The sequence below is a fragment of the Apodemus sylvaticus genome, chromosome 8, assembly GCF_947179515.1.
Source record: "Apodemus sylvaticus chromosome 8, mApoSyl1.1, whole genome shotgun sequence".
Taxonomy (NCBI): Eukaryota; Metazoa; Chordata; class Mammalia; order Rodentia; family Muridae; genus Apodemus; species Apodemus sylvaticus.
This window is the reverse complement of record NC_067479.1, coordinates 98,126,614-98,149,418: the sequence shown is the minus strand read 5'-3', so window position 1 is coordinate 98,149,418 and position 22,805 is coordinate 98,126,614. Positions and strand designations below refer to the sequence as shown.

General features: G+C 46.3%; 1 protein-coding gene across 1 annotated transcript in view; it reads right to left on the bottom strand.

The window, feature by feature from the left end:
* Positions 1–16,907, bottom strand: part of LOC127690816 (anthrax toxin receptor-like) — a 34,556-nt gene extending 17,649 nt beyond the window's left edge. Inside the window, exons 1-11 of the mRNA XM_052190322.1 lie at positions 16,642–16,907; positions 15,579–15,650; positions 12,872–12,943; positions 10,690–10,771; positions 10,548–10,581; positions 9,074–9,153; positions 8,927–8,995; positions 8,537–8,617; positions 8,384–8,444; positions 1,889–1,987; positions 408–477 (exon numbers count right to left, since the gene is read on the bottom strand). Coding sequence (XP_052046282.1) covers positions 408–477; positions 1,889–1,987; positions 8,384–8,444; positions 8,537–8,617; positions 8,927–8,995; positions 9,074–9,153; positions 10,548–10,581; positions 10,690–10,771; positions 12,872–12,943; positions 15,579–15,650; positions 16,642–16,907 — 986 coding nt within the window. The remainder of the gene's footprint in view (positions 1–407; positions 478–1,888; positions 1,988–8,383; positions 8,445–8,536; positions 8,618–8,926; positions 8,996–9,073; positions 9,154–10,547; positions 10,582–10,689; positions 10,772–12,871; positions 12,944–15,578; positions 15,651–16,641) is intronic.
* Positions 16,908–22,805: the final 5,898 nt, after the last annotated feature.

The window sequence follows — 22,805 nt, the reverse complement described above, 5'->3', positions numbered from 1 at the left end:
AGCATAAAGCGTCAACCTCTGCAGTGATGGTGACAGTTGCATACCAGGCTGCCATAAGAGGCCTGCATGTCATATGGTCCTAGTGGCCAGCAGCTAAAGAACCAGGAAGGTGCTCAAATGCAGGTTTGAACCCTCGAACCCATTGTCTTCTGCATCCTGTCCTCAGCAGAGCCTGGGCACTATGTATTCCTGAATACCACCAGGGTCACTAACAGGGGCATACGGAAGGGAAATGGAACCCACAGGTGGAAGACAGGTGCTCCATAGTAGAGGGGACACCCGAGATTTTCCACGAGCTGGCAGACACAAACCATAAGCTCCCCATTAAGGCATCCAGGCAAAGGCACTTCCTTACTCTGATAAACACTGACCATTGGATTCTAAGGCCCCCAACAAGGAGCACTTACTCTCCAGTATTTTTAATTTTTGGTCCAGGACAAGTTATGCTGTGTTCATTCACACCACTGGGACTCTCATCTAAAAGAAAATGACACAAGATTATCAATATGGATGTCCTTTTTCCACTGTCAGCCCTGGCTGAGAACTGACCCTGGTTGAGGACTGCCTTCTGCCCCCTGCCTCTTGTTTTTGTTAGAGGACACCTGCCCAGCACTGAACAGCTCTCAGCAGGCACATGTAGGGAGGGCTCTTGCATCCTAGGCTGCATTTGTTAGGGGTGAGAGCCAAACTAGAAACACAGGACATAAAAGTCAGAGTGCAGAGTGCTTTGAGCAGAGAGAGCAGTGGGCATGTTGCAGGAGAGACAGGTGCTCAGGTGACTCGCCCCTTCTTTTAGAAGGATGACGTCATATTTAAGGAAGCAGAAGTATTTACACATGAAATGATGCCTTGCCTGGAATTTAAAGGTGCTCAGTGATGATAGTGGTGGGGAACTGGACTCGGTGGGTCGAGACTTACTGAGAGTAGGCCGTGGGTGCTTCAGGACCAGGCACACTTCTGGGTACTTGTGTTTGGTGTGCAAAATCCACTGAAATAGATTCTGGGTGGGTTGCTGCTATTTGGGCTAGGACTGGTCAGGGTGTGATCTGAGGGTTGGGGCTCTGTGGGAAGTGAAGGAGGCACCTGGCGAGGTGCCAAGCTTGCCAAGGGAGTGAGTGAGCGAGGAATTGTGGGTAGAAACTTGGGCTTCCCTGCCAGTGTTATAGATCTGTCAGGGGCTAGGAAAGCTCCAGGTCCAGCTTGGACGTGAAGGCATCACAACCTGCTGGTGGGCTGGGTACAGGGGCAGGATGAAAGTAATGGTATCCAAGGTTAGACCCAGGAAGTGGGTGGGCGGATGCTTGTTTACAGAACAGGAAAAGCCTCGAAAGGGAAGAGAGTTTTTCTTTCCCTGCATTGGTGGGAGCCTGAGAAGTATTTTGTGACTGTGACTGAAGACTACTCCCACTCTTTGACAGACAGTAACGTCCTGGTCCACTGAGCTGGGGCAAAAGCCAAGCGCCAAGCTGGATACCCACTGGCTTGGCTTCCAACTTCCCAATCCCTGGTCTCTCTGTGATGTAATTCTGGCCTTCCCAGAAAGGCTTTTCTAGGCATCTTCTAGACTTAGTCTGGGGATGCTGCTCTGTAGACTCTAGGTCCTGGTATTCAGCTCTCAAGAAGACAGGCTAAATGGATGCTGCAGGGGTCAGGCCAGCATCGTGCCAGCCTCTAGAAGCCCTTGGGAACTGAAGGGTTTATTCTTCCCCCATGCTTGTATAAAGGGAGAATGGCTAGGCCGGCTGCTTAGTCCTTTTTCTTGGCCTATGCTGCCTTTAGCTCCCCATACCTGTGGAACATGGTCAGCAAAGGCAGGAGGCTTGGCTGACTTAGGGAAATGGTCCCGTGTGGTAATAGTGCACCCCAGAGGTACCAAGGGGCTACTTACCAACGACTCTGGCGTCATTGAACGTGAATCTGCAAATAACTTGCTTTACGTCGTTTGTATTGTTAAACCCATGTCCGTTAACATTTACTTGGTAGGCGTCTGCAAGAACAACATAGACTCGTTGGGGCAAGGAAGAGCAGGGAGCAGGGTTCTCCCTAGTCTCACCTTTCACAGAAGGCTGCCCTGAAGATGGAATTCTCAGGTGCCTTTACGAAACAGCCCCAGTGTCTGAACCATCACCCATGGGACTTGTAGAGGAGGCAAATCTGCATCTGCTGTCACTGCACTTCTGTGCTAATGTAGCCGGAGGGGGCTTGCATAGCCTTACAGTGATCCCTGACCCAACAAGTCCAAAGTCCACAAGAGAGTCCCAGCCTGTTCCAAGCTAGACCAGCTCAGCTGAAACCTTCCTGCTCTGAGACCTCATGCACTCCTTAATCAACACGGGCACGGTAGCACAGCTAGGGCCTCCTTTGCACAAGGGAGGGGCTAGTTCCCTACCTGTGGTACCATTGAGAATGAAGAATATCATTTTCCCCCTGTGATCTATGGTGTGGAAATACAGACCGCAGGAGCTGGGACTGGGACAGAGAGAACAGGTCCAGTCCCTGGCACCTTAGAGAGTCCCTCCCAGGAGCTGGACGGTCTCAGACACAGGGCCAGAGGCCAGCACCTTCTTCTTCATTCTCATCTTCCCCATCACTCTGGGGATTAGCAAGGTCTTCTAACATCAGAGGAGCAGTTCCCTGACGCTGACACCAATATAGAAAGGACACAGAGAGGACAGCTAACAGGAGGTTCTGCAGGCAGGACTCCTCCATCCTGTCCTCATTTGCTTGCACAGCTACCTAGGGGCCTGGGTCTCATTCATTCCTGTCCCCCATGCATTTCAGTGCCTTAGGGTAGTTGATTAAGGACTCTCTTTACAAGGTTCCTCCCCAGACTCCATAGCACACAGGTTGACTTTGGTGCCATTTCAAGCCAACAGCTAATTCTGCTTCATTTGGAGGTACAGGAAGCCTTAGGATTCCCCGGAAGTGACAGGTCTCCTCCTCCTCCTCCTCCTCCTCCTCCTCCTCCTCCTCCTCCTCCTCCTCCTCCTCTTCCTCCTCTTCTTTCTCCTCCTCCTTTACTTCTAACTATGAAAAACTGCTTTAATGAAGTTGCCTCTGAGTCCACAGTAGATACAATTAAAATTTTTGATTTTGCAATTATTTTTAATTAATTCCCTTCCCAACTGCATTTTCCTATCCGTTCACTCCTCTAGCCCCCACCCATGCCCCATCTATTCCTTCTCCATTTCTCTTCAGAAAAGAGGAGGCCTCCCGTGAGTATCAACCAGCCCTGTCATATCAAGTTGCAGTAAGACCTGGCTCACCTTCTCCTGCTGTAGCTAGACAAGGCAGTCCAGTCAGGGGAAAGGGATCCAAAGGCAGGCAGCAGAGTCCCCGACAGTCCCTGCTCCTGCTTTAGGAGTCCCACATAAAGATCCAGCTGCCCAACTGTGACATGTGTGGGATGCCTGGGTGTGTCCCACACACGCTCCCTGGTTGGCGGTTCCATCTCTGTGAGCCGCTATGGGCCCAGGTTAGTTGATTCTTTAGGGTTTTTTTTTTTTTTGTGGGTGACAGTCCTGGTTAGTACTTGGACAGTTGACAGGTATTCCACAGTTTAACAGGTCAGTGGCTAAGCTAATGTCTGCAGGCGCTTGTCGCCTTGCTTCAGCCCCAGCGAGGGAAGAGTGACAGCTCGTGTTTTACCTGGGCTTTGTCTCAGTTGTCTAGACACGGAGGCCTGGGTGATTTTGCTTTTGTCTTTAACCCAGAAGCACACCTCCCTTCACCCGTCAACACAGCAGGCTTTGGAGTCTTCCACATGGGGACATGCGGAGGGGCAGGAGCAGCCTAGAGCCAATGACTAGGATACAAATATGTATCTGCCTGTAATGTCTACCAGCCTCTAGATGCTACACCCGCCAACCTAATGCCCCAACTTATTTCTGTCCACCGAAGAACACACTGCAGCTCCCACATACGTGGCGCCACTTTGCCTCACATAGATGCTGAGGGGAACACAGCTCAATGTGAGCACGGCCCTGTCATCTCAAGCCCGGGGCCTTGGGCTCCCACTGAAAACTATGGAGGCCAGGACTTAGCTGCCTGAGCCGGCAGGCAGAGAAAGACCTAGCTGTTCCCAGTGGGAGACAGAGGCTCAGAGCTTCCTGTAGAGTGCAAAGTTCTAGCAACTCAGGACAAGTCTGTATGCAGGTACTGGCAAAGAAAGACATCCTTCCCTCGGGACCAAACGTGCGTGTCTTTGGCACACTGATGCAGGGACCTTGTGATAGATGGAGGTTGTCCTTGTCAGTTCTGGTCCTGGAGGTCAGGTGTTGGCCATGACAATGCTGTGGTGAAGTAAGCAAGGCTATCTTTGTGGGTATCTTTTCCAGGCATAGGTGTTTCCTCTTGTTTCCAGGAGCAACATAGATGCCCACTGTGCTCAAGGGTTCATTTCCACCTGTGGACACGATCCCCCACTCTTCCTAGCCTTATAATGACACCTTTTGTTTTGAGATAAATAGGTAGTAACTGCATGCACATCCCAATGTTATCACAGTGTGTGCCTTCCATGCGTACATGATACTATACCTAAAGCACAGCCACTCCATACATGCTCATCCTCGCCCCCAGCACCATCATAGATACACATACATCATATGCACATATTATATGTACTGTGTTCCACACACATACTAACTATAATACATATTATAAACTACATGTGCATGTATGCTGCCTAAGGCATATGTAACCATAAAATATATACACCCAAACACCATGTTCCCTTTAGAAATATTACATATTTAATCATATATATCATGTATAACACACACACACACACACACACACACACACACACACCAAGTTCTTTACTATCACATACATACTCACAAATGGACATATTCTATGCCCTACACAAAGCAACAGACATGATTTATTCCATACTCACAGTTGTAAAAATACCACAGATATCACATATACTACTCTGATATACCAGATAACATAAATGCATGTCACAAATCCCATAAATATATACTACACACCACATACTACATTAAGACTCATACATGTAGCACATGCCATATAAATACATCATGTGGTATATACACACTATCTACCCTCCACACCATAATACTCCACACCTCAGAACCCCACACCAACATACAAAGCACAATTACATATCAGACTTTCTCCTCCCATGCCTGCTTGAGCCACTCCCTCCGCAGCCCTCCCAGGGTCCTATCATGTCACATATACCACACATTTACACATGGTTCACATATATCCACCAAAGCTCACTTACCACGCACAAGACACCTCTACCAGGCAGCCCACAAACACCACCTATACTATAAATATTCACGTCCCTCATATTAAACCACACATGTACCTCCTTCCCATAATATTCTCCCAAGACACATTACATACATACGTATAAACCTTACCATAGAACTGTTGCATTTAGATTTTTCTACCTACTGTTAGGTCTCAAACCCAGGACAAAAAATGAGGTGCCTATTTAACATAGCCCCTTCCTCTAAACTTCTCCAGCCCAGGGGCTGGGCTGCCCTTCCCCCAGATGCCCTTCCCTATGTAATCCAACCATTTTGGTTACTCGGCCCTTTATCTACCCTTTGCCTTCCTGGCTCTTGGTCTGGCCCTCTCCTCTTCCCTCAGATGGCCCAGCTCAGCCTGGTCATGATCGCTCTGGACTCTCCCAGATGTCCCTGCCTCTGACTGTGCTTTCCCTTTTATCTACAATAAACTTTCTCCACCACCATATCTAGGAGCAGTCATCTCCTTTTTTTTAAATCCACTTACAAAATATATGCAGCACACAGAGGACATACACTTGATACAAACTACTCCAACTTAATTTTCCATACTTATACTATAAAAAATATTATGCGCACACATATATTCCTCATACACATGTGTACCATTTATGTCACCAACATACACATGCACACACAATCCAAATTTCCTACCCACACACATTTCTGCATAGAAATGCATGGGCACAGACCGCCCTCAAACAGTGTATAAATGTATTAATTACTTTCTCATTACTGTACCAAAGTGTCTGAAACAAGCAACTTAGGAAAGAAGGGGTTATTTTGATTCACAGTTCCAGGGTACAGGCCATCATGGAAATCCAGCCTGTGTCAACTCTGACTGGAACCATTGGGTTCAAAGGGCTTACCCTTTCAGCAGGCAGCCTCTGATTCCTCCAGCACACATAGCTTCTCTTTGGGTAGCTCCACCGTATTCCTGCAGCTTTCTTCAATGGATGTCCCGTGGTTCTAACATCTCTAAGGTGTTGGGGTCTCCATTATGACATAAGCTTCAAACAAAGACCTATTAGGGTCTCTTCTCTCTGGTACTCTGATCCTGCTACAAATTGGGTGGCCTAAGGACCTCTCAGAAGTCCTTGTTACCTCAATCTTGCATCTTGCGTGTCCACAAAACCAGTGCCATGTGAATGACACTGTCCAGTTCTGCTGTCAGCTTGGGATGAAGTTGAGTTCCCTTTGGGACAAAGCTGTAGTGGCATCTATAGGTCTTGGTTGCTGAATCTGAGAAAACACTTCCCTAGAAAGTTCTTTTTGAATTGGTAATCTCTTCTGAGTTCAAGCTCTTTTTAAAAATTTGCATTTCAAAAGTGAACCAGTTTATAGGTGGTGGTGGTGGTGGTGCTGGTGGTGTTGGTGGTGCTGGTGGTGCTGGTGGTGGTGGTGGTGGTGCTGGTGGTATCTTGCCCTCAGGGTCCCTTTCCTGTTGTCCTTGTTCTGAGAGGATTTCTCTTTAAAGATGCTAAAGGATGCTAAGGACTTTAAACAATTCTCAATGGTGTTTTCTCTTTACTAGCTGTTTTACAACCTTAAAATCCTCCCCCATCTTGTGAAATACCACATTTTTTTCTTATCTTTTTTGCTCCCGGGAATCTCTGTTGCAGACCTGGTTAATAGTGAGACATTACCATGACACTCACTGGGTGCTATTTTATGTCTTGAGATTTCTGCTGTCAAATAGATTAGTCCTTGGAGTTTGAACACAGCTTCACTCAAGCTCTTGAGACACAAGCACAATAAGGCCAGAGTTCCTGTCAGAACACACCGTGAGTGGCCTCTACCCAGGTTCCCCATGGACTCCTAGGCCTCCACTGTAAACATTTCCCTTGACACACTGGTTTCCCAAACTTCCCCTAGAACAACTGTTGGGGTTTTGTCTAAGCTCCACCCCACACCTACCTTGCAATAGCCAGGTATGCCCCGCCCCAGAGATCTGGCCCACTATAAGAGGGGCTACTTGCTCCTCCTCTCCCTCTTTGCTCTCTCCTCTCCCACACTCTCTCACCTCTCTGCCCCTGGGGCTCTTCCCCCCTCCACATGGTCATGGCTGGCTTCAACTCTCTCACTCTCTCTATTCTCTCTCTCTCTCTCTCTCTCTATTCTCTCTCTCTCTCTCTCTCTCTCTCTCTCTCTCTCTCTCTCTCTCTCTCTCTCTCTCTCCCCCACTAACTCCCATCCCCTACTCTGAATAAACTCTATTCTATATCATGTCTGTGTGTGTGTGGTTCCTCAGGGGCAGAGGTGCCCAGGCAAGGGCCCGCCTGGACACCTTCCCCCACGCTGCCTAGCCACACTCATCTAACCCCCTATACTCTCCTTTTAAGCCCTTTCATCCTGGTGCTGAAAGTCCTTTCAACAACCCCTTAAGCTCTGCTCAGAGCATTTTCAGCTTTTCTGTCTCAAAGTTCCAAACCTTGGCTCATTTTCTTTCCTACCAACGATCTTCAAAGGCTCAAGAATGACACAATTCTATAACAGTCTTATTCCTGATACCAGTTTTCTGTATTACTTTTTCTTGATGCTGCCAGACAAAATAAACTCAAAGGAAGGGCTTATTTCAGTTGGCAGTTTTAAGAGTTCAGTCCGTCATGGACTGGGAGAAGTCATTTTGTCAGAAGCTTGAGGTTTTTGCTTATCTTATTCCATAGCCATGAGGAGAAAGAGAGATGGATGCTGGCAGACGGCTTTTCTTTTTGTCTACTCAGAGTGGGACCTCCAGTCATTGGCTTAGGCCACCTGTATTTAGAGTGGGTTTTCCCCCTTCAATGAAGCCAGTCTAGAAACTTGCTCACTTGCTCACGGTCACTCTAAGAGGTTTGCTTTCTAGGTAATTTTAGACTTTGTCAAGTGGATGATCAATATTAGTTGTCAAAAAACACAGGTCACATCTTCCACCCACACCATGGAGATACCACACACAGGCTGTGTGTTCAGTGCACGGCTCACACATGCACGCACTTGTGCACATTACAACACACACACACACACACACACACACACACACACACACACACACACACACACACGTGCTTGTATTTCTGAGCTCTGCCATTTGCCCAGGACCTATCTGTCTCTGTCCTTACCTTTAGCACACACGAAGGTAGGCTGCACGGACAGTATTTCAGTACAGGAATTTGACGTAAGCTGAGGGGGAGAGAGAGGGGGGGGGGGCTGTATAGTAGGCCTCAGGGAATGCAGACGGAGTTTCCACAGTCTTCCATGCCCCACATACTCACTGGGTCAATAACTTTCTCCAGAGCAGCGAACCCTTCATCGACCCCAAAACAGTGATTTGGGTCGCCTGCAATATTCACCAACTGTGATAGGAGAAAAATAATTGGCTCGAACCTCAGTGTGAGGAACTAGAATTGTGACATAACAGGTTCCCAGACTTGTGACAGGAACTGTTGCCCTGGAGCTGTGGTGATATTAGTGCACTCGCTGGCTTTCATTTAGAGCCCAGCCTTAAGGAATGGGAAACTCTCTGGCCCATTCTGTGTAAGAGGTTTGCTTACTTAATTTTAACCTTTGGGTAGGTGAGCATCCTACCCTCTTGGTATTGTAAAGAGGGCTTTACCATCTAGGATACTCAGGGGCACTGCACTTGGTCACTGGGTCTGAAGTACCTGTTGTTTGCTATACATAAAAACACCCACGGTGTAAATGATTGCTCCCATTTTCCGGGCTTTTTTGGCCTGAAAAGAAAGAAAGGCACTGAAAATAAATCCCCAAACACCAGAGGCAAAGCGCTGATCCCTGTGGACTGGACTCACCTCTTCTATCGTGTCAACATATGGCTTGAGAAGTAATAGCCCGTCAGTCAGAGCAATAATCACACTGTTGACATTTCGGCCTACAGAAGAAACAAGTGGGTGGGCTGGGAGGGAAAGACCCTAGGGCTTGCCTAGTGGTTGAGGCTGCAGATTCAGCATGGTCCTCTGTGGTAAGGCTGCTTGTTCCTTACCCTTGGTCTTAGAGTGAAAAGAAGGCTTTCTTTACTAGCTAGTCTACAGATATTTGGAACCCTACCAGCAGACCTTGCCTCTCCTCTCCTCCCTGTGCTGTGAACCTCTGTCCTAAGGGCAGTCTAGTTATTGAGCCATAAGCCCAGTCTCTCCCTGGGCAGGTGAGGGGACAAGGAAGGCCTTCCTTACTGAGGATGCCCTAGTGAGACAGGTAGAGTCTGGGGCTAGCGTTTTATACATCCTTGGGAACAAGTTAGTAGGAACAGGAAGCCCAGAAAGTCAAGGCCTGTCATGAGCATAATAAAATTGCCTTTTAGACATGTAAAAAAATAGCTTAGGATTCCCACCATACCCAAGGATGCACCTGATAACCAGGACTCTGTGACATCACTCACCTAAGACAACCAGACACAGTCCGAGAACCCCATGATACCCACTGGAAAGTATATAAGCAGAGACCAAGAGCAAATGCTTTGCTCTGCACATCTGGAGAGATGCCAACTTGATCTGCCTTGTGACTGGAGAGTCTCCTCCAGGATCCTAACCCTCAAATCAGAGACATCTGTTAAAGACTAGACCTGAACTTCAGCTAAGATATAACCATACAGATAAGCAGCCTTGGGGAGATAGGCTTAGATGTTAGGAATTCAGCGTGTGAACGTCATGTGATGACACTCAGCATAATAACATATAACTCTCATTATATTAACTAGGCATCTAGTTAATATAATCTACCTTCTTGCTCACTGAAAGACCACACTTCAGAAAGCCTTAGGCAGGACACCCAATGACATCTCATCAAATTTCCCCACTGGATTCTACATATTCTAGACATGTACTAAAGGCCTGTAATCCACAGGGACACAGATCTTGACTGGGCATGGTTGATTCATGGGCTTAGGAAGCTGACCAAAAAAAGTAAGAGATAGAGAGAAGACTTGAGAGCCAGAGGAAAACTGAGCCCTGGCATCCAGGCCCAGGCTTCTCAGTCTGTTAGGCACTCGGGTTCTCTTGGTTCTGTTGGCAAGCATATCTGTGGGCCAAGGACCAGTGAGAACAGAGCCTACAGGTGACCACACGCAGCATCCGGCCGCCTCAGAAGCATGCTCAGAAGCATGCTCAGAAGCACAGAGTGGGGTGCTGTGTTCAGAGGGGCCTGCTGTGCAGGGAGAGGAGCACTGGTTTCAAGAGTCAGACTTGAAGAGGTCCAAGATCTGCACATAGACCCAGCAGGGAACTGGACTCTGTGGGCTCTGCCTCGCTGAAGGGACAGACAGCTCACCTCGCAAGTTGGTTCTTCGGATCTGTTCATTTGCCTAGTGGAAAAAATGAAAACAAACAAATACAAAAACAAAATAACAATGGTGACACAGTGAGATGACCCCAGAGGTCCTCTAGGCAGGGCCCGCTGTAGGTGTCTGTACCTTTTTCAGTCCTTTTTGCATATGGGTTAACCCCAGCGGTTCTATGTTCTTAAGAACCAGAAGGCCCTTATTGATTTCGTTTCTAGAGAGAATAAAAAAGAAAGGTGGCATGGGGGGCTATCGACAGCAGCAAGATGTCCCCCAGTCATCCTGTGGCCTCGCTCACTGTGCAGACCCCTGACTTAGGGAGGTCACCAGATAAGAGGCATCGTTTTTCCTTTCTGAGTTGGACCTTTCTCTGACCCTGATGGGACCCAGGAGAAGGTTCAATTTTCTTTGAGTTCGTTTACATTATGGGTTACCCAGACCTTGGAGATTTGGTCAGAGACCTTGCCTGTTAACTCCTTGGAGAACAGCTTGGAATACGCATTTAAACTAGGGATTCTGAGGAGGGTGTCCACATTCTAAATGGGCAAAGTAATGCCAAAGTCACTCTCCTTCTGGGCAGTCTGTTCTTCACTGGGTAGGGCTGAAGGGGCCATGCAAGCCTGCTGTGTTACTGACCAGTACCTATTCCCACTGTCACAGGGCTCTGGCTTGACTCCCTTCCCTCTAGTCTGCCAAAGGCAACGGCCAAACTACTTAGATATGAGCCCAACCATGGATTCCACAGAGAGTCAGGCCTTCAGGACTGTCCATAAGGCATCTGTGTTGCTCTCTAGGCTAGAAGCAATATGGCCTGTCCAGTGTTATTAAAACAGACAGAACACACTGAGGGGAGCAGGGTGGGGCCTGATGGTCATTCTAGGACAAGATAGGTGGGTATATGAGGTTCAGAATAATCTGATGTGAGAAGGTTAAGCAGGCATAGCAAGGTGATTCACAATCAACTCAAAGGCGGCTTCCTGTTGGGGAACAGAGAGGACATGCCAGGGTTGAGCTTTGAGGGCCCTATGCATGCCTGGCCCAGGTATACATCACTAAAAGATGACATGATAATGTTCAGCATGCCCAGCGGGGGTCAAACCAGGGATTTCTCACTCCAGTTCTGCCCTCCTCCGTTGGCCAGCACAGCCCAGTCCAGCTCACCCTATGTACAGCCTACCTCTTTCTCTCTGCCCTGCCCATAGCCTTCTCCCATCTCAGCATCTACCCCTCTCTCTGGCCCTAGAATCTATCCTTCTGATTGGCTTAGCCAACCATCTTCTACAGTGTCTATCTCAACGCTCCACCCCGGCCCAGACTCAATTCCTCCCCTCAACCCAGGACAACCCCTTGCCCTGCCCAGCCTCTCCTATGCTCTGCAGCTCTGCTGAACTCCCTGCCAGAGTCACCCTCAGGAATTCTCTCTGCCACTCGAATCTAATCAAGTCTCTCCAAAACCAAGCCACGAGATTACACTAAGCCAGGCCTTACCTGGACTCTGGAGAGCCAGTCTCTTCCTGCCCTACCTCCCAGATGGACCTGGGGTGCTATTTATGTCCATAAATTTAGAGACTCTAGTCTCCTCTCTGAGGCTGACTGGTCTCCCTTAACTCTCTGCTCCTGCTTTTTCTCTAGGACAGAGGACAGAGGTTTTTCATACACTCAGACACCCCAATCCTAGATGTCCCACTCTTCTTTCCATTTCTCTAACTCTGGATGGAATTTCTTGAAGAGCACCCAAAGTTGACCTTCCCTCCCTCTCAGTCAAAATCCCCAGCTTCATACCTCTGGGATTCTTGGCATAGTAGTTCTAAGCTATCTCTTTATGGCTACCTGTTCCCATACCTTCCTGTATGGTGACTCAATAAAGGTGACTCATGACCCGTGGTGAAGCTTCCTTACTTATGATCACAAGGCCCGATGTGCCCCGCCCCCATACTCTGCTACTTCCCTTGGGATTTCCCAGCCGTTTCCCTGCTCCACTTTTCCAAGCAGCGAACAACTTGTTCATAGAAGACTATGCACAGGCCATTATTCTAAAGGTACTAACATACATAGCTCACCTGTGTCCCTTCTGTTATTCTAGACAGGACATAGGTAAGATTCAGGAGTGGAGAGCTTCTAGAAGCATCAGGTCCATTCTGCTTAAGTACAGGCTCAAGGCTGCTAGTAAACTAAGGCTGGGGATCAATTTGGGTACATGAGCTCCCTAGTAAGGGCAATGCTAAGAGATGCCAGAGGTCTCTACAAGTCCTCTGTTTCCTCAAGATCCCTGGACACTAGGCTATCTTCAGGATTCAGAGGAATACCTGCCTACCTGTCCGAGGTGAGTGGCAGGATGACCTCAGCCTCTGTCGAGTAGGTTATGATGGAGAGCCGCAGGTTAGGGCTGGAGACAAAGCAAAACCACTGAGAAGCCAACATACAAGATCAGCCTGCCAGGGAGCAGGCAAGCACCAAGTCCCTGCCCCCACCCCATCTCTGATTCATGGAGGACATTCAGAGGAAAGGACTTAAGGCCAATTTGTCAAAGGATTCTAAAGCCCATGGATAAACACATGGACCCACAGGTCCACAGAAGAGTGTCAGGACAACCCTGATTCTTCCCATACTTCATCTCTCTTCTATTCCCCACCCTCTGACCCTTTTCCTTTTTCATATATATATATATATATATATATATATATATATACACACACACATACACACGCGCGCGCGCGTGCACACACACACACACACACACACACACACACGTGCTTACATCTGAATAGGCAAAGAGGCTCCCACACTCTCCAGTGGGGGCGTCCTCATCCCTGGACCCTGATATCAAATTCTTTGCATCTGTAGCTACTGTTGGGGTTTGACTGCTGTGAACAGACACCATGACCAAGGAAACTCTTATAAGGACAACATTTAACTGGGGATGGCTTACAAGTTCAGAGTTTCAGTCCATTATCATCAAGGTGGGAGCATGGCAGCATCTAGGCAGGCATGATGCAGGAGGAGCTGAGAGTTCTACATCTTCATCTGAAGGCTGCTGGTGGAAGACTAACTTCCAGGCAGCTAGGGTGAGGGTCTCAAGCCTACACCCACAGTGACACACCTACTCCAACAAGGCCACATCTCCTAATAGTGCCACTCCCTGGGCCAAGCATATACAAACCATCACAGACACCTTTCTTCACATTCCAACTCAAGATTATTCTCTCTCTCTCTCTCTCTCTCTCTCTCTCTCTCTCTCTCTCTCTCTCTCTCTCTCTGCCGCGGTGGCCCAATGATGTCTGTAAAAATGATATTTTACAGACAGAGGCGGAAAAGAAATGCCTCCTGGGAAGAACGGAACTCTCTGGAAGCTGTGGAAGCTGATAATCTCACCTGGCAATTTACTGTACTCTCTTACTTTCTGGCTATTTAAAATGAGCCCTTAGTTCCCAAGTAGCAGTCGGCCCTGACTTCCTCCTTTTCTCTTCTCACCTGGATTCCTAAGGCCTGGCTGATAATCCGGTCTTTGAAGTCGACTCACTGACCGCCAACCCCCATTTTAGAATTTCAGTGCCTTGCCTCATAGTTGTTTACATAATTACTACCTTCCAACTATATGCAGGTTTTTATGGTTGCACGTATGTATATGAGGATGGCTCGGGCACTCTGGTACTGAAAGCATTGATTTACTCAGGAAGTTTTGTTTTACAAGGTAGAAGGCTAAATGTTAGATAAGGATTTCTCACAAGAACTTGTTAAGACCCAGGTGGTATAAGAAACTTCAAACTCTTTGAAGGTTTACTGTAAACTATGAGTGACTCTGTATTCTAATCAGGAAGTTTGATGGCATCTCTAAATTGATCCTCTGTATCTGTTTCTTGAGAAACTTTGTTCCTGATGCTGCATTTCCTTGTACCAAATGGCTATGATAATTGTGCCTGCCCCACTGGCTACATCTTTTGAAATGGTAATACCAACTCTTCCTGTATAAAAATCCTTGCCTTATAGCTCCAAAATACATTCAGTTCAAACCGCCTCTGTGTGTACGTGGTTTGTTCTGTCTGTCATCTCAGCCGGACCTGTGCCTTCCTGGACCAGAGGACCCTGGATATCCCTAAGCAGACCCACAGTCTGTAACATCTCTCTCTCTCTCTCTCTCTCTCTCTCTCTCTCTCTCTCTCTGTCTCTGTCTCTCTTTCTCTCTGTCTCTGTCTCTCTTTCTCTCTGTCTCTGTCTCTGTCTCTCTCTGAGAAGCCCTTCACATACATACCTCCCCTTCCTGTCTCACTATGAGTTAGAGTAGGAAATCAGATCCCCTTGGCTTAGCATGAGGTCTACTATGACTTTGTCCCCAACCCACCCATGGTCCTCCTCTTCTAGCCTTTCCTGCGTTATCTTGACTCCCCAGTCTAGGGGATCACTCATTTACAGAAGTTAACTGCTATAGTTTGAATTGGAAACATCCCTCACAATCTCATGTTGAGCCTTTGTTCTCCATTTGGTGACACTCTTTTGTGTAGCTGTTGAATATTTAGATGGTGCTAGATGCTTGAAGAAGATCAAGGGCAGATCATTAATAGTTGTAGCCAGGCCCCTGTCCCTACTGTTTACTTTCTTCTTGGTGTATCATGGTGTGAATAGCCTTGGCTACATGCCTCTCTTGCCATGCCTGTGAAGGATGGACTGAAACCCTCTGAACCTGTGAGCCATGGATGCCTCTCTTAAGTTGTGTCTGATAAGAACTGTGGTTTTTAATTACACCTGACCCCATTCAGTTTCTCACCTTGAGGACTCAGGTCACATCACAGTTTCTCTAAGACCCTGAAACTTTTCTCTGAGAGGTTTTGCCTTTTTCTTTGTCTTTCCCAAGAAAGCTCCCCAATCCACTCCTCTGGCCTGAACATCCTGTACTAAGTGTCTATCACCACACTGTGCCCCCAACTGTTAGCACATCAGCCTGGGTCTTCGCTCTCTCTCTCTCTCTCTGTCAGAGGGATACTCCCTTGAAGCCCAGAGGAGACTGCAGTCAGAAGAAGCCATACTTTGTGAATTTCTTCACCAAACCCTCTACAAAAGAGTAAATGTGGATCCAGTTGTCTCCCACACTGCCGGATCTGAAGACAAAGAAGATATATGTTAAGGTGTCACACAGCTTTGTCAGGCAGGCAGGGAGGGTAGTGTTAGCCTCCCTAGTCTTCCAGTCTTTCATCAGTTTTTTTTTTAAGCAACCTGCTCCCTTGTTACTGCTGCAGACCATGGTAAAGCATGAGGAGAGGTGACTTTCATCAGGGCCAGTAGTGAACAGAAGGTAGCTAAACAGTTTCATCTACTGGGACTGTGAGGTCTCAAGGACTCACGGAGTCATTATGAAGCAAACAGACATAGATGTGGGAAGGGAGATTAACTGAGAAGGGAATTAATAGGGGGATAACTAGTAATGAAATGATAAAAATGCATGTCATACATGCATGAAAATAAGAGAAAAATACAGACAAGCCAAATGGCTAAAGTCAGGAGATCAGGGCAAATGTGATTTCCAGTTTATAGAAATTTAGAGCACACTACAAATTTCTGTATGCCAAGAACTTTGGATACTTAGATGGGACAGTGACAGAAGCTCTGAGGCCCTCTGAGGTTCATGTCCCAGTTCCCATTCCCTCCCTTGACAGCTAAGAGGGGTCTAAAAGCCATTTCAGCTTGCCTACCACACTGGGGGGGGGGGAAACAGGATCTTCACAGGGTTCGAGTTGGGAGAAAGAAGCTTCACCCTTGTGGCCGTAAACAAAGGCTACTCTGGACAGCAAGGCTGGGAGAGTGCCCACAGGGTCAGGGGTAACCTCTGTAGAGTCCGTCTGTGGGTAGTTGGCAGGAGTTAAAAGGTACTTCCTAGCAGTCCGTAGGCCTGAGGGTCATGATGACCAGATCCAAGTCTAGGTAATGAGGACAGAGCCATCCAGGAGGCCTGTTGGTCTCCCTGCATTCAATAAGTCCTTGAAGGCCGCCTACTTCCTGAGGTCTGATTACAATGACCTTGCCTGTCTGCAAAGTATGACCAACCACTGATGCCCAAGGAATATCTAGGGACAGCGCAGGAAGGTAACTTACTTGTCCAGGACAAGGTAGAGGTCGAAAACACCTTGGCAATCGTCTCCCGGTTGAACCTGGGGCACGTTCTGCCTCATTTGTTCCATCTGGTTTTGATGGGGACTTCTGAATCCCTTGCCTAGGCTGTGAAATAGTTTCCAGCCAGGACTGTTGTATCTGATGCTCCTACCCTTTACAGTGGGAGGAAGCAGCAGGAGAAGCAGCAGAAAGAATGCCAAAAAAGGCATGGAGGAACTGTGGGTCTTCAGTTTAGGGGTGACGATCATTGCCTCTAATTTATAGCCAGGCGGCACTCTACCTGGTATATATTCATTGTATAGGATCCTGGGAAGCAGCTAACTGCTCTGGAGTATCCTTCCCCTACCTTGGGGTAAAATACTGTAGGGTTATGATGGGACAGGGAGGTTGACATGGTGACTTTGTGACCTTTCCCTGTGCTCATTGCCTTCATGGTGACAATGCCAAGAGACAGTCACAGGAACTTTGCAGGAGTCTCAGATGAGGACTCCTTTTCTACATTGCAGCTCCTCACGGGGCATTTTTTGGTTGCCACCTCAAGGAACCCATATATTTTGTTAACTGAAAAGATGACTGAATTCACCAGTTATTGTAGGTGAAGAGGTCAAAGTACTAAGGGGCGGGTGTATAGAAAGTGGGGGCGGGGGGCAGCTAAATGTGTGAATTGAAAGCAGCAGGCAACATCTGATTTCAGAAGCAGATGAAGGTTGTGTATGGTTGTCAGGTTCTGGGGTGGGTCGTGACAGGCTGCCCAACCTTGATTACTTAACACAACCATTTTATTGTGATCTTAGGTTACATGAGTCAGATCCTCAATTAATGTGGCGTGGGGAGATCCCCCTGGAAAGGGAACCTGGGACTACCCTAGGACTAGGAAAGACTGGAATTGTCTGGAAGATTCTTCACTGTGGCACCAGAGCTGAGGAACTTTTGGGTGTCTCAGTTGGAATGGTCATGAAACCCTAACCTGTGGCCTCTCCCTGTGGCGTGGGCCTCTTTCACAGTATCAGTGGGCATGGACTTTATGGAAGCCCAGAGCTTGAGGAGATAGTGTCTTCAGTGAGAGTTCAGGACTGTGGAATCCTTTATGACATCACTCCCCCAGGCATGGTGTCATTCTGGCCAGAGCTTTGCCAGGCTGTGGAGCTTCAGAGAGGAGTGTGGGTGGGCGCTCCCAGTGCTGTCACCCTTCTTCATCTAAGTACCTGGAGAGGCAGAGGGGGGTCATGGCGTGGAGAGATGATGCCCTGCAACCACATTCAAAAGGAATCCAGGCCACCCAGACTGCAAGGGAAATCACGTTTAGAAATGCCACGATCACTTTTATGCCTGTATGCTCATAAAAGTCCTTAAGAATCACAACTTTCCCTCTTATTAATTTTAAGATAATTTTATTTTACAAGATAAACTGGGTCTCCAGAAATCTTTTGTTATTGCCTTTAAAATAATGACAGTCATAAGTAACGAATTGAAATTGATCAAATCTAGTATACTGGCTTTACAACATTAGTGTCCTTTCCCCATTTTTCATGACAGTTCAAGGCAGTCTTATTGTCATAGTTTTATGGGTTTTCCTATAGAATAGATAGCTTAGACTGTGGCCTTAATCTGCCTTTTATTAATTCCTAAAGGGCCTGGCCATTTGGTCATGTGACCTGGGCATTTGTTTCTTCCTACGAAGTGTTTGTGTGCATATGTTCTTTTTTCATTGGGGCTGTCAATCTTTTCGTATTTGCTCATTCACACTGTGTATGTATTCTGAACAGCAGACTTCTATCAGGTGTGGCAATATCATCTGCTGTGCGGCTTGCTTTTCCACTTAATTTTGAAGAAAAGAAAAAAACGCATGTGTTCTTAGATGCTGTACAGATCGTTGTGGGTTAGATGGAAGGTATCGATACAGTAGCCTCATGGGAAATCTTTAATCCCTGAGGACCTATCCTTCAATGGGAAGGTGAGACCTCCATCTCTTCCATTTTGTTTTCTAGCTCTTCGATATACCGTCCGCACTAGATGCTGACCTGAAGTACCATCTTTTCAAAGTCCCAAAGTAGTAGGAACTCCTGATCTTTGACAGGAGTCTTCAGAACTGTGAGCCAAAGCTTGGCCTGAGTACATGCTGAAGCTTCTCTCCTATTGAGTGCTATTGGTAGCTGCGGGCGGCTGGAGGGAGGAATGCTTTCATGAGGAGAGCTGCCCACACTCGGGGGCCCACGTGTGGACCTGCAGCTCTAATCAGACTCAATGGGTTATATAGGGAAAAAACCCTTCACTTATAACTTAGTTATGGTTTTAAACTTTCTACGAACCTGTAGAGAAGAGAAATGATAACTAGTTGATTACTCCTAATGGATATGCATGTAAACATTTTCTGTTGTAAACTTCTATTTCAATTTATGACTTGGTATTTTGTGTGAACTTATGATGAACTTTGTAACATGTCATCATGTATTCTGAAAGATGTTTAAGGGTTGAGGACAAGAGAAGTAAGACCAGAAGAACTGAGTGAGAGGAACAGAGCTGAGAGAAGAACTGAACTGAGGAGTGATTTTAGTCAGAAGAGAACAAGATTAGAAGGAGAATGCAGAGTGGAATAACTTAGAAGCTATAGGTAACATAAAACAACTTAGTGAACAATGTGCAGGAGGCAGAGGGAAAGAGAAAAAAGATGTTGCAGAGAGCAGAAGGAGCAGGCAGCCTTCTACTTACCATGGGACAGGACAGGTCCCATGGTAAGGACAAGGCAGGCTTAGTCTTAATAAGAGAAACAAAGCCTTTTTCTTACAAACATGGATTTAATTCATTTAGCATTAAACGGGTGGAAGCCTTTTCGCCGCGGTGGCCCAGTGATGTCTGTAAAAATGATATTTTACAGACAGAGGCGGAAAAGAAATGCCTCCTGGGAAGAACGGAACTCTCTGGAAGCTGTGGAAGCTGATAATCTCACCTGGCAATTTACTGTACTTTCTTACTTTCTGGCTATTTAAAATGAGCCCTTAGTTCCCAAGTAGCAGTTTGCCTTGACTTCCTCCTTTTCTCTTCTCACTGGGATTCCTAAGGCCTGGCTGATAATCCGGTCTTTGAAGTCGACTCACTGACCACCAACCCCCATTTTAGAATTTCAGTACCTTTCCTCATAGTTGTTTACATAATTACTACCTTCCAACTATATGCAGGTTTTTATGGCTGCGCGTATGTATATGAGGATGGCTCTCCGGTACTGAAAGCATTAATTTACTCAGGAAATTTTGTTTCACAAGATAAAAGGCTAAATGTTAGATAAGGATTTCTCACAAGAATTTGTTAAGGCCCAGGTGGTATAAGAAACTTCAAACTCTTTGAAGGTTTACTGTAAACTATGAGTGACTCTGTATTCTAATCAGGAAGTTTGATGGCATCTCTAAATTGATCCTCTGTATCTGTTTCTTGAGAAACTTTGTTCCTGATGTTGCATTTCCTTGTACCAAATGGCTATGATAATTGTGCCTGCCCCACTGGCTACATCTTTTGAAATGGTAATACCAACTCTTCCTTGCCTTATGGCCCCCAAAATACATTCAGTTCAAACTGCCTCTGTGTGTGCGTGGTTTGTTCTGTCTGTCATCTCAGCCGGACCTGTGCCTTCCTGGACCAGAGGGCCCTGGATATCCCTAAGCAGACCCATGGTCTGTAACAGCTGGCGCCTGAACAGGGACCTTGGGCAGGTAATCTTTCTCTTTCTTTCTTCTTTTTTCTCAAGGTTACAGGCTGGCTCTTGCCAGGGAGCTGCAGTCCCGCCAGTAAAGACTAACTGATTAAGTTCAAGAAATCAAGTTTTGTAGTAACATGGGGCAATCTGAATCAAAGCAGGAACAAATGTTTCTTTCAGTATTTAAGATAGAAACGATAACAGTGCAGGACTATGTAAAGGCCTGCATAGATGCCTTACCAGCAGTGGTTCAAGGGATAGCCTATGCTGCAGTTATGAAGGGACAGAAATTCAGTGCCTTTGTTAAACATACTTATGGTAAAGGAGGAAAGGGAACCTCCCAGCCCACATGTTATAAATGTGGGGAATCAGGACCTATGCAAAGACAATGTCCAACAGATAGTAAAAGGGACTCCAAAAGAAGGAGTGCTCCTCCAGGAGTTTGTTTTCGTTGCCAGAAAGGCAAGCATTGGAAAGATAAATGTAGATCCAAGTTCCACAAGAATGGAACGCCCCTTACAGGGGAAAAGAAAGAGGAAAATTCAAAAAACTAAGTGAGGGGCAGCCTCTCAGCCCCGAACTCGAAAGAGAGGAAAATAATGAGAGTTCTCTGAATCCTGAGGCTCCTGATTTTACTATATATGATTTGCCCAGAGCTACCCCTGGTAGTGCTGGCCTGGACTTAGCCTCCTCTGAAGATGCAATATTCTCTAGATGGGATGGCATCTCCTTGATTTCTACCTCTACCTTGGGGACTTTACCACAGGGAACGGTAGGGCTAATAATTGGCCGTAGTTCCAATTATAAGAAGAATTTTGAAATTTTACCTGGTGTAATAGACAGTGATAGCACAGGAGAAATAAAAGTTATGATCAGACCGTTAAAGGAAACTATACAAATCCATAAAGGACAGAGAATAGCTCAGCTTCTGCTCCTGCCCTATCTCAATTTACCTAATCCGATCCTAAAGCAAGAGTGGGGCCAGGGGAAGTTTGGCTCTACAGATGTTGTGGCATGGGTCCAAAATATTGGAATGGAAAGGCCTTTTAAAACAGTTAGAGTGAATGGAAAGCTGCTTCAAGGACTTTTAGATATAGGGGCAGATAAGACCTGCATAGCAGGAAAAGACTGGCCTTCCTCTTGGCCATGTAAGAGGACTTCCTCCTCTTTGCTAGGCTTAGGGATGGCCTCTAATGTGGCTCCAAGCTCACAGTTCCTGAGATGGGAATTAGAGGGAAAGACAGGCATGATTCAGCCTTATGTTATCCCTTCTCTCCCCTTTTCGTTATGGGGAAGAGACATAATGAGTGATATGGATGTAAGACTAGTGACCTCAGATAATCTGAGTGAACAGCATTTTTCATAGGGGCCACTGAGGGCTTGTTGTATGCAGATAAATTAAGTTGGAAATCGGAATAGCCTGTATGGCTTGATCAGTGGTCCCTAACGGAAGAAAAAATACAGGCTACAGAACAACTTGTGCAGGAACAGTTAGAAAAGGGACATCTTGAGGAAAGTAACAGTCTCTGGAATACTCCCATATTTGTAATAAAGAAAAAGTCAGGGAAGTGGAGGTTATTACAGGACCTCAGGGCAGTAAATGCCACCATGGTAGACATGGGAGCCTTACAGCCAGGACTGCCATCTCCAGTAGCAGTCCCAAGGGGATGGGATATAATAGTAATAGATTTGCAGGATTGCTTTTTTTACTATAAGGTTACATCCTGAGGATTGCAAAAGATTTGCTTTTAATGTACCAGCCATAAATCTAAAGAGGCCATATAGAAGTATTACCTCAAGGGATGAAAAATAGTCCGACGTTATGTCAAAGATTTGTGGATCAAGCTTTGATGTTAATTAGGGAAAAGTATCCTGAAGCCTACATTGCCCATTATATGGTTGATATTTTGATTGCTCATCAATTATCCTCAATTAATGAGGAAATATCATCGTATATGACTAAACAATTAACCAGGTTTGGACTGGTAATAGCCCCAGACAAGATACAAAAGAATAAGCCTTTAAGTTATTTGGGACAGTTAATTCATTATATTGGTTCACAAAAGGTATCTATCAGGATAGATAAATTAAGGAATTTAAATGATTTTCAAAAATTATTAGGAAATATTAATTGGATGAGACCTTATTTTAAAATCATAACAGAAAAATTAGGCCCTTATTTCAACTACTATGGGGAGACACTAATACTAAGTCTCCAACTTATGACTCAAAACAAAAAATTCTAAAAACATAAAAAAAAAGGTGAATGGGTTTAATTGCATAGCAAACATGCTTCTTTTCTATGTATCATCGTCTGTCCTTGGTGCACCATGTCTACATGTATGTTTTTGTCCTATTCGTGTATTTGTGTGAATGACTGTTTGTTTCATGTTTTAAAAAAAAATGGTAAAAACTTCATCTATTGGCAGTCTATCTGTTAATCTAGCCGCAATTTACA